This window comes from Corvus moneduloides, chromosome 3 (assembly GCF_009650955.1).
Source record: "Corvus moneduloides isolate bCorMon1 chromosome 3, bCorMon1.pri, whole genome shotgun sequence".
Classification (NCBI taxonomy): Eukaryota; Metazoa; Chordata; class Aves; order Passeriformes; family Corvidae; genus Corvus; species Corvus moneduloides.
In genome coordinates, this window is record NC_045478.1 from 79,237,933 (window position 1) to 79,255,370 (window position 17,438).

Sequence of the window (17,438 nt, forward strand, 5' to 3'; positions counted from 1 at the left end):
TTAGTTATATTGGTAAAAGAGATTTCCTACAGGCTGAAATTACTAGGCTTTCTGGTCTCTTCCTTTGCTGTACAAATGCTCTTTTCCTGTAAAAAGTCCTCATTTTGGCAAAGGATTCACCGAGGTCCCACACGCAAACTCCCAAGAGTCTCCTGGGGTGAGGGAAGTATAGCTCCTTTCCACTAAAAAAAAAAAAAAAAAAAAAAAAAGAAAGCAAGCTTCCCTAAGATAGGCAAATATGTCAGAAGATTTATGTGAGACTAAAACTACTTTGACTTTTGGCCTAGGTAGTTGCAGGGGAATTTTTATTATCTTCAAAATATATTACAAAGTAGCACAAATATTGAGGTTCAGATTAATGGTTTTTCATTGCTTAGCCTATTTTTTTCCCTCATTCTGCTTTCTTTAGTATCATTCTTAATAGATAAATGATTGGGGTTACAATACATTAATGTTCCCATTTAAGAGTTCAAATGGTATCGCTAGAGCAGCTGTCTAAGATGACACAGAAGAGGATGGAGAATGACAATTAGATTTCTCCACAGACTTAGTTCTTAGGAGGTAATTACAGTTCCCCAAGTCATCACATACCAGCCCAGTTATATAATCCTGTTTTGTTTGTTAAACTTGTTTGAGAGAGCTTACTTGAGCTTGCTTTCTTTCTTAGTCATCTGCATCACGCCCAGAGAAACAAGCCTTTTAAACACGTTTGCAGGCACACACACACTCACAGAGGTGTAATACACGTTACACCTAACCCTCCCGTGATCCCCCATTAACCTCTTTTGTCCGCCACCAGGGGGTGGGTATGAAGTCAGTCGCAGGAGTAAGAAATGAGGACAAGGAAACCCAGACAATTGTACATGGTTGGTTTGGACAGGCAGTTTTTTTCTTCCCCACCACCCCTTCTCCACTCCCTCTGGTCTAATCCCTAAACCAAAACCCCTCCTTTTCGTAGTTCCAAAGATTGTCTGGTCAAGTGCCAATGCTGATTCCCCTTTCTCAATGAAAAAGACAAGGCATAACAAAACTTACAGGCTTACAAGACATCACAACATTAGAACAAAACCAAGGCATAAAGCTAGACATATTTTCCAGGCTGCTGTTCTTCCAGGAAAGTAACTCCTTTCCTCCTTAATGAAATGTAGTAGAGGTTTCTTATACTTCTAAACAGAAGAAGCAAATCGCGCTTATTTCTAGTGGGATAGAAGAAGGTACTTACGAACAGAATGTTGGGAAAATATGTGTGTCACAAATGAACAGTAACACAATTATTTCAAAGAAAACTCACAAGCCTCCTTCATCCTTACTTGCAAAGAAATACCTACTTATGCCCTTTACCGAAATTCTGATCAACAAAGTTTAGAATGCATGTTCATTGGTACTAAACAGACAGGTGGTCAAATTTGCCTTTGTTATGGTTTGGTTAATGACCCTTGGGTCTGCATAGGAAATTCTGCCTTTTTTTTTTCTCCTGATGAGTTTTACTTAACTCAGAATCACACTTATCCTTCCAAAAGCATAGAAGCATTACAAAGTGTGTCAGTGCTTACTAAAGGCTAACATCTTGGATTCCAAACAGCTATTTCCCCACTTTTCTAGATTTCCTTGTATTTAGGGCACTCACCTATTACACACCCCTCATCAGATATATGTACCTGAACTTAACAAGCAAACAAGGAGAAGAGAAAAAGAGGCTTTAGGAAAAACGGGTTTAGACATGGGCATACCATTTGCTTTCTGGTATTTGCAAAGCAAATGGTCATTTCTACAGTTCAAGATATTGCACATTAGATCATTCTACCCTTGGCTGGATGTTGGGTCACAATTTTTGATCAAATCTAACCATGTTATTATCAGTGTAGCTCCAGTACAATGCATGCAAACTTTGAAATACATTCTAAGCCTACTTTCAGACATACAAGAAATAGGATTAAAAAGTGAACAAAGTATCTGCTTCATACAGTGTTACTTCCCTGTGCTTATAAATCTGGTAACAGTACCATAAATTAAGGCAAGAAGTTAGTATTTTACGAGTCTGTTTTAAGAGAGGAAGCAACAGCAACATTTGTTGCATATGGAAGGAAAGCATGTTCTTTCCTTACCCTTGTATTTTCAATGTACAATCCTAGGATACGAAAATTCATGAAAAAAAACTTCCCATAGGTACATATGCACCCTGGGATAATTTAAATTGGAAGCACACTTTTGAAGTGGGTCTTCTCATTTTTTCCATTTACCACATTTTGGTTCACAGTGCTGAGAGATACCTGTTGTTTCATCCAATAGGTAAGTCCAGACTGGAATATGCATTGCTAAGATTCAGCCTAAATGCAACAAGCAGCCAGTTCATCAACTAGACAAACGGACAAAAATAAAACTCCAAAATGCCTGTAATGTGTCTGGGATGTACTGCTTCCCAATGAAGATACAGTATGCACCCACTTTCTGGGATTCATTTTTTACCTCCATGAAAATCCTGCATACAGAAACTTTTAGGTCTCTAGCTACCCATATCTGTCATATTCTGCAAATAAGGTAACAAATAGTGAAATCTAAATCAACAGAGCTTTTCATATAATGGATGTCAGTATTCACCACAGCTTCTAACCTTGTGGCACTTCCAGCTCCTGTACTTAACACACACACAGAGCCCACTTTGAATCCAATAAATACTTTTGTGGAATAATCAAGGAGAGACCCTCCATTCCATAAATTCACCCCATTGTCAATCCCACTGAAATTAAGTCACCTGTATCAACATTCTTGATGCTTTGCTGCATTCCTTTCTTCATTAAAGAGGGGACTGAGATTGCACTGTACTGTACTCAGAGAAAAGCAACCACACCACTGCTATTGGTACACTTGGGGTATACGCAGGATCTTTTCCCCTCTTCCTTGGTAAGTAACTTATTCTTTTGCATATTCCATGTTACATGGTTAGGCCAGGTACTTGCAATTGCCCAGCAAAGCCCAAACCTCTGGGAAACTGGAAGAATATTCATGTAGAAAATGACAGCAACAGAATCAAGTTTAAGCAGTTGAAAGGTGTATCTGAAACAGAACAATTCTGTACATTTCCTGAAATAATGAATATTCAGGTAGGAAAAAAAGGTTTATCAAAGCCACTAAGGAAACCAGATATTTGACCCATGATTGCTTGCTGTTCCTGCAATCACTTAACCTGATAAAGAGCTCTAAGGTCACGGAGCTGAAGCTAAAATGAGTATAATTCAGTAAGGACTCACCAGAAATGCCATCATCACTATTACAGTCAGAAATTGGTTCATGGTACTGTCCATGCTATTTGGACTGAAATAGCCCTGCCCTCAGGAAACCTGTCTTTCCAGAATTCTGCCAAGTCTGTGCAACAAACACAACTCAAGGAACCCCAGCTAGTGCTCCTAGTATACTTCAATCCTGTCAATCTGTTGAGAACTTTTGCCAACCACCACCACCAATGGGTACTTGGAAAGGGAGATCGTTGTGGTTCTGACATTTACTCACCAAGAGCATAACTCTAATAAGTAGTATGTATTTTGTTTGTAGTTATATGTAATTATATGTGATTTGTTTGGTTTTGTTTCCAAATGATGTTTCCCTGAACCCCATTCTTTTAAGCTGACATCTGTTCCTTCACTGGACTGCACTACATGAAATGCCTGTGTATTCTCCAATTACTCACATATGGTACAGCTCTAAGTTTTCTGTGCAAAATTCGGAGGTTTTGAAAAAAATAGTGAGAAGTAGTATAGCATTATTTCCAATGAAGATTACTTTTCTTTTTTTTTTTTCTTAAATTTTCACCTGCAGTATGTTCAGTTCATAACTGTGATCAAGCTTCTTACTGCTCTTCAGTTTGGCCCCTGAATAACTATTTCTGTTAGAGTGTGACTTAATATGAAAAATCAGTTGTTCTACTTCTTTTTTCCTTTTTAATATTATTGGTCACAGAAAGATTTCTTTTACTTTGGTGATAAATAGTCAAATAAGTTTGTTCTATCAAAAAAAAAACCAAAACAAAATCAAACCATTTTGACCATAATTTGCCGTTCAAAATAATTTATGAAGCAGTACCTCTTGGCCTTTTATTTGTATAAATTATACAACAACTATAGTTTTTTTTAGACAGTGAGATGAATCTGTATTTAGTACTTCAATCATTGTTCTCAGGGTTGGAAAAGTCTCTGTTACTGATGGTAGACTCTTGTAAGAAGGTGAAATACTGAAAGAGAAAAAAAAAAGTTATTTTTTGATGAGTTTTATAATTTACCTGCAAGTTAACACATTAACTTAGACTTCTTTCTCCAACAAATTTGGGACCTGTGTCAAGAATCAACCCCATGCAACAGGCTTGGGGCAAAGTGGCTGGAAAGCTGCGGGGCAGAGAAGAATCTGTGTGTCCTGGTTGACAGCAGCTGAACATGAGCCAGCAGTGTGGCCAAGAAGGCCAATGGCGTCCTGGCCTCTATCAGCAATAGTGTGGCCAGCAGGAGCAGGGCAGTGATTGTCCCCCTGTACTCGGCACTGGTGAGACCACACCTCAAGTCCCATGTCCAGTTCTAGACCCCTCACTGCAAGGAGGACACTGAGGTGCTGGAGTGAGTCCAGAGAAGGGCAATGGAGCTGGTGAAGTGCCTGGAACACAAGTCTTAGGAGAAGCAGCTGAGGGAGCTGGGGTTGTTTCGCCTGGAGAAAAGGAGGCTCAGGGGCCACCTTACTGCTCTCTACAACCACCTGAAAGGGGGGTGTAGCCAGGTGGGGTTTGGTCTCTTCTCTTATGTTAACAAGGGGCAAGACCAGAGGAAACTGCCTCAAGTTGTGCCAGGGAAGGTTTAGATTGGATATTAGGAAATATTTCTTCATGGGAAGGGTGAAGACATTGGAATAAGCTTCCCAGGGAAATGGTGCAATCACCATTCCTGGAAGCAATCAAAAAGTGTGTGGATGCAGCACTTGTGGACAGGGTTTAGTGGTGAACACAGTGCTGCTGGATTAGCAGCATTGGAAGTTGGACTCTATGATCTTAAAGTTTTTTCCCAACCTTAATGATTCAATGATTCTCAGAATGTTGTTCACAACCAGCTCTTGCTTTTCATGATGCCTCTGTCACCATACAAAATGAAAACAGTGACTACATAGAAGAGCTTTCAAAAGCAGCAGAAGTTAAAGAAGAAATGTATTGCTTTAAGTCTTCCAGCCTTATTTAGCATATCCACTGTTATTTGTCTACTACAGACAAATTAAGACACTGAGGCTAATTATCTTCATATTATTACATCAAGTCCTTTGGGCTGTAGTTCTTCAGATGTTTTTTTTTTCTCTCAAAAAGTCAACTTTAGCATTTTCTCCACTTTGGCTCATTTCCTCACCTATTATACATCTCTAATTTGACCCAGCAATACTCTAGGTTGTACTATCCTACAAATGGTATTGATTAAAAAGAAATTGTTTTGGTAAGTTTATTTTTAACACAAATGAGCTCCCTGATCTGGTTTGACATGGATTCCCGTAAATTTCAACACAGCTGAGGGAGTCAAAAACACATGAGTAGCACTGAAATGGCTTAAACTGACTTTATTCCCAAGAGAGGAGTTTCTCTTTGGTAAAGATATGTCTTTAAAAAAAAAAACAACCCACAAAACAAAAACCAGCATGACTAGAGGATTAATAAAGAAGAGTACATAATTGAGAGAATTACAGAAAAAATTGTGGGAACCATAAATATTTTATATTTCTAAGACAAGCACGTCTCAATATTTGTGCAGACTACTTTTAATAAAAACCACAACTTGGTACACATATAGTTTAGAAATGTCAATCCTTAATGACTACTGAATTTGACTCATTTACAAGTAGATTTTTAGCCTGAGTTTGACAAAGATGTCCTTGAATCTTATTAGCCTTCTTCATTTAGGAAGGGATTTTATAGTCTAGTGAAATTCACCAGGCTCAGAACCCCTGATAATAAACAACACTAATCAGTATGAGATACTCGGCACTAAGAGCAGCTGCTGAGTTCCACAGTGTCTAGGAAGCTGGACCAGACCTCAGGAGATGTGATCTAAGATCATGTTCAAAGCAAGGTCAACCAAAAAGTCAAATCAGCATGTCAGGGCTTTATCCTGCCAAGTCTTGAAAATCTCCAGCGGTGGAGACTGCACAGCCCCTTTGGGCAGTCTGCTAATGAAAAGATTATGCCAAGTCTAAACGTCATTTCAACTCATGCACATTTTTGTCTTCCCACCAAACACTCACAGTTCCTGCAGAGCTGCTGTTAGATCAAAGCCTCATCTTCTCCAGGCTGAACAAGCCCAACTCTCTCCACCCATATTGGTGGCTCTCAACTGAATTTGTTCTGGTTTATAATCTAGTTTATCAGTCTTTACTGCAGCTGGATGCAGTATTTTAGGTGTGGTCTAAAGTGCTGAATAGCCCCTAAATCTGATTATCCAAACACCTTCTTAATCCATCTAGTTTGTCCAGACCATAATGTGCTATCTTGATATGAGAGTACTGCAGGACTCCTTGCTGAAGTAAAAATAAACAACATTGATTGCTCTCATCATCCCCAAAAGTCAGTTCTTACCACAGAGAACCATCACTGGGTCAAACATTTCGTAAGATGACATGGATTGCTTTCTGTGACCTTTTCCTTCATATAAACTGAAATGCTTTCCTAGAAGACTCACTTCATGACTTTCCCAGGAACCAAAATGAGGCTGACCAGCCTACAGTTTCCCTGGGTTTCCTTTTGGCCTTCCTGAAGAGGAACTCAAGACTTCCTTTCCTGCACTAACCAAGAATGTCCCCTGATGTGCACCATGTTTCCAAGATTATAGATGGCCCTGTAAGGACTTTGGACAACTCTCTCAGAACCCTTTAAGTGTCTTGACCCTGACTTGGAAGTATACTAGAATTGATGGTGTGTCTGGCCTGATTTTTAGATTTTGTATGGTTAATAACCAGTAGGGGACCAATCAAATGCACCAGATTCATAATATTAATTCCTTGTCAACGCATGCGGTATTAAATTATAAATTCACATGAAAATCAAAATTTTAAAGCATTGCACAAAAGTCATGCACCTATACTAAGTAATGTAATTCTCCGTACTCAAAATGTCCATCTACTTTGGAAACACTTATTCTCTGAATCAAAATAGCACTAAAGGATAAGCAAATTACTGTGGATATGTAGTTTGAAGAGATCCAAAAGAATTTTTAAAAAAGGTCAAAATTTCCCCTTGCTTTGTTCACTCATTGACAGATCTACTAATGATAAGCCATAATATAAAAAGATAAATTTGATCCACTGGACAAAATGAAGAAAATACTAACCCAAATAATTTCCTCAGAAGATAATACATAACTGAATGTCTGGACTACTAACTACTCTGTAAGACTAGAAATACAGTACTATGTGTGTAAATGCAAATCTTGTCTCATCAATTCCAAAGAGCGTTAAAAAATACACTGAATCCTTTACTAAACTCATAATTTCTAAGTAACATTTCTTAGTATAGGTTTGAGTTTTACATACAGTCTTTCATATTTTATTTCCCCATTCCCCATCCAAACAAAAGGATTTACCTTTTTAGATTCATCCAGCTCCTTGCTATTTTGCTAAAAGCTTCAGACCCTGGTGCTGTCATGGCTTCAAAATCAACCAGCTAAAAATGCAAGAAAACAAAAAAGATATTAAGAAATTACAGAATTTTTAAGTTCTCTAACTTGAAGAATGGCTTTGAGGGCTTTGCTACCTATGTTCTTGGTAAGACAGGAGTAAGCTTACGAACCAGTCTGTGCCCTGACTGCTTTGTCCCTCACCATCAGTTTGAAGTCAGCATTCTGGCCAGGCACTAAAACTCTCTGTGGGGTTTGCACACCCCACCACGATACTCGAAGCTACACTGGCCATGGCTACTGAATGACCTGCCAGGCAACAACAGGACTCTTGACTACTGTGCACCTTTGACTTCAGAGCAGCCTGAAAATGCAGGCTGTCATAAGCATGGGACCAGCTTAGCCCTTCTAATAACTCTGGCAAAAAAACAAATTCCAGTTTCATTCAACTGGGAAAAACAACCTCTTCCACATTGTGAAAACTTTCCTAAAAACAGGTTTACTCAGATTCAGGAACTCTGTTTCAGGAAAAGCCATCAAATGTAAAGATGTCCCCAGTGTTCCTGTAAATCAGAAATCCTGCTTAGTAGTAATCCTGAAACTCTGCTTGCTGGCATAAAATCAGTCAGCAAAATACTACTCTATCAAGTCCTAAGAAATTGCTTAAGAAAGCCCACGTAAGTATTTTACCTTAGCTTGAACTCCCTCAGAATGGGGAAGATACCAGCTTCATGGTGTACTGAAAAGCTTTCTTGCTGCTAAGCAAATGCAGTTTGCTCCTAAAACCTACTAGAGTTCACTGTACTCAAAAGGAGTACATTGTTTTCAGGGCTTTCCAGAACAAAATAGAAAGTCACCCTTTCTTCAGTTATCCATGCAGGATATTTTCTTCAACAACTTGGATTCTTTTGACAATACTTTAAAGAGACAAGGGTGTTCTCACTCCTTTCATGCTGTAAAGGTAATACAGCTAACAACCCCCAATTGCTGAAGAAAAGGAAACCACTGAGCAAGGTGGTATAATATTCAAATGTAGTCACTTTATTGAGCACAGTGGTATAATATTCAAATTGAGTCACTTAAAAACTAGGACTTAATTTAAATTCAGCAGAATACAGAGGGGAAGGAGAAATCAAAAGAAGTTGCAAATCCATTTCTACTTACCAAGCCCTAAAAGCTCTACAATACACTGAGAGTACAGACAGAAAATCTCTGCTGTGTGCCAGAAGAGTGACTTTTCCTGCCCCAGTATTCTCAGAACCCTTCTCAAAGCAAGCTGAAAAGAGCATCTCAGCCCACCAGAAATGCTTCACTAACAGATCTGTAATTCCTATGAGACCATACTGCTACAATTTGACAAATCCAAATTACTGCACATACCATCTCCAAATTCACCTGCTGTCAGAATAGCAATGGAATTTTCAACACTCTCAGGCTGCAAGACATCACAGACTGCAGCTAACCCATCTCCAGCAAATAAGCATGCAACTTCTTTTTTTTTTTTATTCTTACAGCTCTTTCCCCACACTTACAAGTATTACTTCCTCCATCAAGACTGAACTAGTGTACTTCGGTATTTTGATACTTGCCTTTCCTTTAGGAATTTTTCCTGATACTTCTTTTCCACTTGCCATTAATGCTCCCATTATCACTGAATAAGCTATCACACTAAAAGAATAAAATTAAAGACAACAAATGGAGTAGAAGTCTTTCCATAATGCTATTTAAGACTACAAAACAAATGGAACATAGCATTGTTTCATAGAAGGCTAGTAAAGATTACTGTGCTAGTTATTTTAGAAGAAAAAAAAGCACAAAACATGTAAAAAGTGAAATCACTGAAGTTATGAACCTATGGGGTTTTACTATGGTTTCTACATTAGTTAGAACCATATTTTTAGACTTTGGAGTTCTTAAGACTCCACGTGGCTGAAAACAAAGCAAGCTCCTGTTCCCAAGAAGATTAGCTGTAGCCCAGAAGAGTTTATGAACTCTACTGCAATAGAGCTAGAGGCACTGTAAAGCTGTTCAGTTATTTAATTTTTTTTTTGAACTGTGGATCTCAGACAGAATTTATCTTAATTTTTACATTCTATATGAAAAAGGGAAAATCTGATTATAAAATCCCAAAATCTCAGGGTTTTTTTCATATTGAACTGTATCTAGTAGTAATATTAAAGATATTAAGTGCTTTGTGAAACAGAAACTCATAAGTCTTAGATGTAACCAGGTTTGCATTAAACTAGAATTCCAGTTGAAGAGTTCTGGGACATATGGAACTTTATCCTGTGGTTTCATTTAGTGACCCGAACAGTTGCAACAATTTACTAAAATAGTATTTTAGTGTATTTTATTAAAATAAGTTATGTCAAAGTATATTTCATCTTAAATACACATTTCAGAAAAGCCTCAAGTGAAATGAGTGGTGTAACACAATATGGATTAGAAAACCAAGCGTTACAATTTAAAAATGACGCTTCTCAATGTGTGAGCTGATGTCTATAAATACAGACTACTCATCATTTTAAATATACATGCAGCTATGAATAGTTACCATCAGCAATTACAAACTAGCTTTTAAAACAATACTAAGTCAGTTCCTATTGTCATGGCAGCACAAAAGGAGAGACTGTGAAGGGCACACAGGTCTATTAAAAATAGTATTAATATTAAAAAATATATTAAGATACTGCAACACACGGACATTGTACAGCATGCATCCAAGACATGATGAATACAAACACTAACCTAGATCCTCTTGAAAGTGGCATTAAATTATAGAAGTAATAAACTAGTGACAGGATCAAGTTGCAAACAGCATCTACTTCCTAAGAGAAAAAAAAAAAAAAAGTGTGAATTAGAGGTAATTTAATAGCCAGGTAGTAACTTATAAAGGTACACATATTGCAAAGTCTTACGTTACTGAAATTACTGTCTTTTTAAGAACCATTTCAAATGTGAAAATGTCAAATTGTGAAGTTGAAGTCTGACTAACAGATGTTTAGTCAAACTACTTTGTTATATCCCAAATGTAGTCAGATTCTCCTTGCACATCAAATCAGCACAAACACAGTTCTAGTGCCTGTCATGAATTCGTGTTACTCATCTTATGTGTAACCACCGTGTGCCAAATCCTGAACAGTACTTACAGGGACGATGACAAAGGTGAACACAGACCCATGAGAAAAATAAGAAAAAAACAGAACACACTGTGATATTGAGACCTTGCCTGGACACCCTCTAGTACTTCAGGCAAAGCACAGCAAATTTTACAGTTACAGAAAGAATTACAGCAACTTCTTATGATATTCGTCATAACTGGGTTTAAGTAACTTTATTACTTAAGAACTCTGTCAAAAAGTATTAGAATAGGCACTACAGAAAAGAGAGTATAAAAGCATAAAAGGATTTTTTTCAAGGAATTAATAATTCCTTGAACAGCCTTACCCCCAGCTCTGCAGACAGAATTAGAATTTTTCCTTTAGCTGTTAAATCCTTATATAGCGCATCTATTTCTGCATGATACAGCTGTGTTCTCTCTTCTGTCGTCTGAGTTTCTACTGAAAATAGTATGTTCCCCACTCTATTAAGCAGATGGAAAAGAAAAGGAGGAAAGAAGTTTTTTGAACAGAACTTGATGCATATCCAGGGTAAATTACAAATCCACTACAGTTACACATCACCTTTTTCCTATCATCTTCCTTAAGCAGAAGATATGTGCATTACTTCCCCAAAAATCACTGAAATAAAAATGCTACATCACATTCTAAGTCTGAAAGAATATCTAAAGACTGCCACCAAGATACCTGACAAGCATTAGTGTTTCACTTAAATTGTGGGTAAAAAATAAGAAATATCAAATTTTAAAATATCTTTACAGACTTAGGATTTTGGTATAGAATGTAGAGTGTAGTTTTTCTTCATTCCTAAACTACCAAAACGGGATTGTTTTGGTATTAAAGCATAGTTACAAACTATGGATCAAAACAGACTGAGTGATACTGAACAAAGGTTGTCCAGAACAAAGTCAGGCGATTTACTGACACCAAAATATTTTCCGCAAAATAGTGAGGCCATACACTTAATGCCATTTCACTGTATATAGGCCCGTGATTTAGAATGTAAAATGAAAATCCAAGAGATACATTAACATTCTAGCAGGGAAGTTTGGCTTCCATGCCACTCATTGAAAGCAGACAAATTCTGGGAAAAATCCCAATGCATAGAATTTTAAATTTAATTTTAAAAAGTTTTGATTTAATAGTAGGACAGCACTTCTAGCTTCAGACTTGCTCATTCTTCAAAAAGACAAGGAATCAGAATCCATAAAGTGAGAAATTTACTATCTCACCCAGAGAATGTATTCTCATACATGCAGGTACTATTTAAATTTTCACTTGCAGCTAGAAGGTCTGCAAACATCTGAATCATAAAAAAGGCCAAAATCTCAAATAGAAGAGAGTGTCTTCTACTTTTAGACCACAGAAATTTCCATTCCATTCAGGATTTCTCAGTCAACACAAAAGACAAGGTCTCACAAGAAGAAATGAATTTTGATATGTATAAAGACTGAGGTATTTGATAGTTTTCCCCTTTAGGCATTTTATGTCTGAGCTGAAAAACAAGGTCTCTTTTCAATTTTGTGCTGTATGTTAGAGAATCAAGTCAACCAGGCTTACGCCATCAGTGTTATCCATATTCCCCTTCTGTTGAAAACACAAAAGGAATCAAGTCCTCAAATGAATAAACTTTAGTTACTTACAAAAATGCCACTAGTGAAAAACAAAACCCACCTTATGCACACAGAAATGGCATATCAGACAATTAATTGCTAATTAAGTTCATCATTACTTCATGTACCCTAAGCCCTGAAAATAGCAAACATACTTATCTCCCGTTATTGTAATTGTGAATCCATCATATTCTTTCCCTTGATCCTTCAAGCTGGGGACTTTTGTGTTCACAGTGAACCCATCTCTGGTTTTACTGTTAAACTGCTTTCAAAAGAAAAAAAAAGTAATATTAGAGGTAGCAGAGACAGACTGCCTACCTATTGCTTTGAAGCACCTAAAACACGTGGAGTAGAAACAAAAATGGACAAACTTAGGGAACAAAACAAAGTTTCTGTCAGCAACATTATTTCATTCATCCTTTATTTCCTTCTGAATGAAAACCAGAAATACTGAGTGAGGCATTCAACTTTGTAACTAAATGGGGAATAAAAAGCGCTGTTTATGAAAAGCAACTGTACAAAGCAGTTCAAGTTGTACAGATTTCTCCCCAAGTTGCATATTAATGGTAACCTTTTGGTGCAACGGTGTAAATGCAAAAGCAGGAATTTGAGACCCCATTTTATGTTTACACTAAGAAGTGTCTGCATTAGTCCAGGTGTGAATTCCAGAATACAGCTCAAAGCAAAAGTTTCTTAACTGTGATCTAGTTTCAATTGATGTTCATCCTCATCAGAAGGAAAATATCTCTAGGTTTAAGAATTTTACAAAGCTACATTATCTAAAAGTAACACTGTAGCCAGAGACTTGTATAAACCAGGCAGAACTGCATTTAAGTAAAGCCAAAAGCCCAGCTTTCCAATACAGCATTCTCCAGCTACCCAAATAACCAGATTACATCACTATTAGAAAGACTTTCATTTTATATAGGCACTAATAATGACTAGCATGCACTAGTGTTTACTCAGGCAGTTATTTATATTAACCCAAAACCTGTGATCCAGGATATTTTAAGAGAATCTGCATTTATTTTAAATAAACAAAAAGCTTCTAATGAGACAGCGTTCCACTTTTATACAGTTTGGAATGGGATGCAGGGGACTCAAACTGGACTGAAATGTACAGGTATGGAAACTGGGAAGAATATTTGCTGCCAGTTAAGACATTTACTTTGAAATAATAATGTCCAGTGCACTATGTTTATATATTTTCATCATTCTGTTGGAGTAACCTGTATTTTTAACTCCACTAGTAGCTTTTTTTCTGGCCTACAATTCAAAAGTAATCATATTAGATACTCTACAGGGCCCTACTTGCACATTTGTATGTCAGTAGGGAACACTTAGTTGTTCACTCAACCCAACATGACTACCTCTTCAGCAAAAACTTTTGTTTAGGTTCAGTTTGTATCCACTGGCTTCATCTTTCAAAGCCAAGAACAAGACAGTAATATAAAAAGGACCTCTGAAATTAGGGTGTCTTCAAAGAACATACTTTCACAACACATTATAAAAACCCATACAAAAATTTAGTGCTTAAGCCACCTAGCTCCTGCAAAGATAATTGTAGTGCACGAGTGAGCACTACTACCAAGAACACATCCAAAGCCAGACAGTCTGTCAGGAGTAGCAGCAACGCAGCTTCAGAGAACTCTGCTCTATGGCAACCCGGCTGCTTTGCTTACATACTAAATTCCAATGAGGACACACAAGATAAGAAAGCAATGAATTTCTCTCTATTTAGCATGACTGTTTCTTCCCAAATTTTACTCTGCTCTAGTTAAAATCTTGTACAATCCTTTAAAAAGACATACTTTGTAACATAGTTTCCCGAAACCCAAATACTTAGACACTGCTCACCCTAGATTCATTTGGAGGAATGGGGGAATAGGTGAACACCTTTTACTTAAACCCAGCTCAAGCCTTACTATTTAAGTTGAGATAAGAGTATAAATCATTTTGCAGGTCATATATCCAAAGCCCTTCTACAAAGACCACCACCAGCAGGAAGAAAATCTACAAGTTTCCCACCTCTTTTTTGCCAGGTCTTCCTAAGCACGAAAATGTTATCCAGGATTTCATTTTAGCTATCAGTCACTAAGGGAAACTATTCCCCCACCTCCCCATGCCAGCTCCACCACATACTGACCTGCACCAATGAACCTAAGTAAAAACAGCTTCCATATTCCTAATCTTTCAGGCACATCAATCAATTTTTTCCTCCCTATTGTACAGGCATAGAATGAGCCCACTATGGCAGATCTGATCACAAACCCTCTTGGTTGAGAAGGCTGGCTTCAAAGAATTACATTCTACATTTTGTTTTCCGATCATTTTGTTACCAATTCACAGTTAGGCCAAGGACTTCAAATATACATCACCCATTTGCACATATCAAAGGGAAGGTCCAACCCTACATACGCAGATTTGGAATAACCTGAACTACTATTTCCAGTTACTCATTTTAAGTTTATACACAATGGTTTTATTTTGAGGAACTGAATATCTCCCAGAACACATTTTATTATTTTTACCATGTATTAAAGTTTTTCTATAATTTACCTTCATTATGGGAAGAAGATCTTCTACTTTATGTACCTTTTCCAAAGCTTCTCGAACCTCTAGCAGTCCTTTTGGATTATTAGCACTGCAAAAAAATTAAATATGCAATACAACAGTTGAACTTAAGTAGAATTTCTGGAAATTCACCTACCTTTAACTTAATCAGCCATAGTGAAGTAAGTTATTTAATTATTTATTTTCTGGAAATTAGTTCCTTTATACTTGTCCACATGCTCTCCTGTATTTCAAAAAGTGTATCAGCTCAAGTTATTTTTTTCAGCTTCAAACCTCAATTCTTAATCAACTCTAATCAACTACTCTGTTTTACTCTTGCTATTGGCTGCTCTAAAGCATCAAACAGTGTTTGCATGAGTGTGTGTGGGCAGGAGGGTCTAGATAAGGAAAGACAGAAAGATAGATAAGGAAGTAGAAGAGAGTTAACATTAAAAATATTCTTCACAAAATACACGCATCTGTGTAGCCTCAAAGGCAAGTAAATACTTCAGATGCAGGCACAGCTGGATCATGAAGAAACCTGTTGAATTACTGCTCTAATAATTATTAATTACACTATACCAGTTTTTAAGAACAGCATTATTTTAGAAATCACAGCACCAGTTGGTCTGGTTTAAGGTCAAATGCTACTGGGTGTACTCTGAACAAACTTCCTAGCAACAGAGGACAGACTGCCAGTTACCACAGAACTCATGTATTTTCAGCAACTATCACAAATTTTCTAAAACGTAAATGTTTTCAGCTGTTGCAAGGATTTTCTACACTTTCATTTTTTGATATTTAAGTAGTATAATGAGATTGAAAAACAGAACTCAGTATTTAATAAAAGTTACCAGGCCAAAGGAAAATTATAGGATTTAAAGCTAAAAGAGCTTTTTAATTTATGTTATTGAATACTGAGCCATAGTATTCAGTACAGATGCCAACATCAATTTTCATATTAGCTTTAGTCACATTATTTCATTCAAAAGTCTACAACTCTCTTCAGTTCCAGGACAGCATCTACCAACCCATCTATGTAACAGACAGTAAAGGTTCTCTGCTCATTTAAAACTACTTGCCAGAAACGTGTTTCAATGAAAATTACCTTCCATATCTTCTTTTCTCTTTTTTCCTCACTTCTTAATAAATTAATCTCAATAGTCAGAGTAACTGTACTTGATTCTACCACGAGGAAACCCAACATCTTTAATAAATCATATGCTTAGAAAGAATGAAGATCCAATCATGACAGAACCATGGCTACAAATTCGAAACAGTTATTAGTTTCTAGGTACACTGTAACTCACAGTGGTTTTTTCCTATTAGTTTAAGTTTCTTTATGTGGCAATGAATAGGATCTTCCATCTCCAAAAGGAATTAAAACAATTATATCTACCAGGAAACCAGAACTGAGTAAACTAAGAAAAAAATCTTTCAGGCTTTCTGAAATTAATATTATGTAAATTTCAGATCACTATTACGAGGGGAATGAAGCAGGGGGAAAAAAAATTGTAATTTACCCATGATAAACAAGGATTCTGTCTTTGATAAAATGAAGAATTTTTTCAAAGTATTCCAGGTACCGCATGTTAATGACCTGTCCCCTACAAAGAAAAAAAAAGGGTTTTTTGAAGTCTTGTTCTTCAACCCAACATTCCAGGACACAAATATTACTCGTTAACATTTGACACAATTTTATTCACAGTTGCTCTGTAAATTAAAGGAATGAACCACGTAGGGTTTATCTACATGGTGAATTGCCAATCCCCCGTTTTAAATATGGATTACATAGTGAACTTGCTCAAACTCATGTATCATTAGAATTTTTGTTCTCTGATAAACTACATTCCATGCATATTTCCCCATTTTCAGTATGCCTAATTCCAGTAAATCTTATATATATAATTACCAATTTGTACTGATGCCATGAAGATTTTTTGCCTTTGCTTTTATACCCCTGTTATACCTTTTTTACTACTTCTGTGTTCTTAGTGCTTTTTGCCTACATTCTTGGACTTGTTTGTCAAGCTGAGAGACTAAACATTTTAGAAGCTTTGTAGTTAGAGATCAGTGTGCCCCAGACCCCAAGGTCCTCTCCAGAACACATTCTGTAAACGAAGCTAGAACCATCCAGGGGAAGGCTCCTTGGGGAGGGGAGCTCTCATTGGGGAATTTTTGATAGATATGCTAATTAGGAAAACCTATAATGCTATAACCAATCTTCTGGGGTGTGCATTGCAGTGTGCATTTTGGTGCATATGACCTGGACGTGTGCACCTAAGGATCCTTAAAATAAATACCAAGGTAAAATCCCTTTTTCCCTTCTAACTGTGTTTGACTCTTGATTTTAAGACCAGGAAAAGACATCAGTACAAGATATAATCTTCCCTAGACTCACAGATACAACAAAACTAGAAAAGAACTCTCAATTTGCACATCTGGAGAACCAACACTCTCCAGTTTACATATTTGGCAATATACATACATGCCAAACATGTTGATCTGCTCTGATTGTCCACATATAT

The 17,438-nt window shown here is 37.0% G+C and overlaps 1 protein-coding gene across 4 annotated transcripts in view; it reads right to left on the bottom strand.

Annotated features, from left to right (window-relative positions):
* Positions 1-4,030: 4,030 nt before the first annotated feature.
* The window catches only part of TTC13 (tetratricopeptide repeat domain 13), a 60,153-nt gene continuing 46,745 nt past the window's right edge, over positions 4,031-17,438 (bottom strand). For 3 of the 4 annotated variants that reach the window (XM_032102352.1, XM_032102350.1, XM_032102353.1), the window contains 8 exons: positions 16,434-16,517; positions 14,917-15,001; positions 12,513-12,622; positions 11,073-11,208; positions 10,374-10,453; positions 9,215-9,293; positions 7,593-7,672; positions 4,031-4,225 (listed from right to left, as the gene is read on the bottom strand). In XM_032102352.1, the coding sequence (XP_031958243.1) occupies positions 4,102-4,225; positions 7,593-7,672; positions 9,215-9,293; positions 10,374-10,453; positions 11,073-11,208; positions 12,513-12,622; positions 14,917-15,001; positions 16,434-16,517 (778 nt within the window). In that variant the 3' untranslated portion in view covers positions 4,031-4,101. The remainder of the gene's footprint in view (positions 4,226-7,592; positions 7,673-9,214; positions 9,294-10,373; positions 10,454-11,072; positions 11,209-12,512; positions 12,623-14,916; positions 15,002-16,433; positions 16,518-17,438) is intronic. The other variant, XM_032102351.1, reaches the window with a different exon arrangement.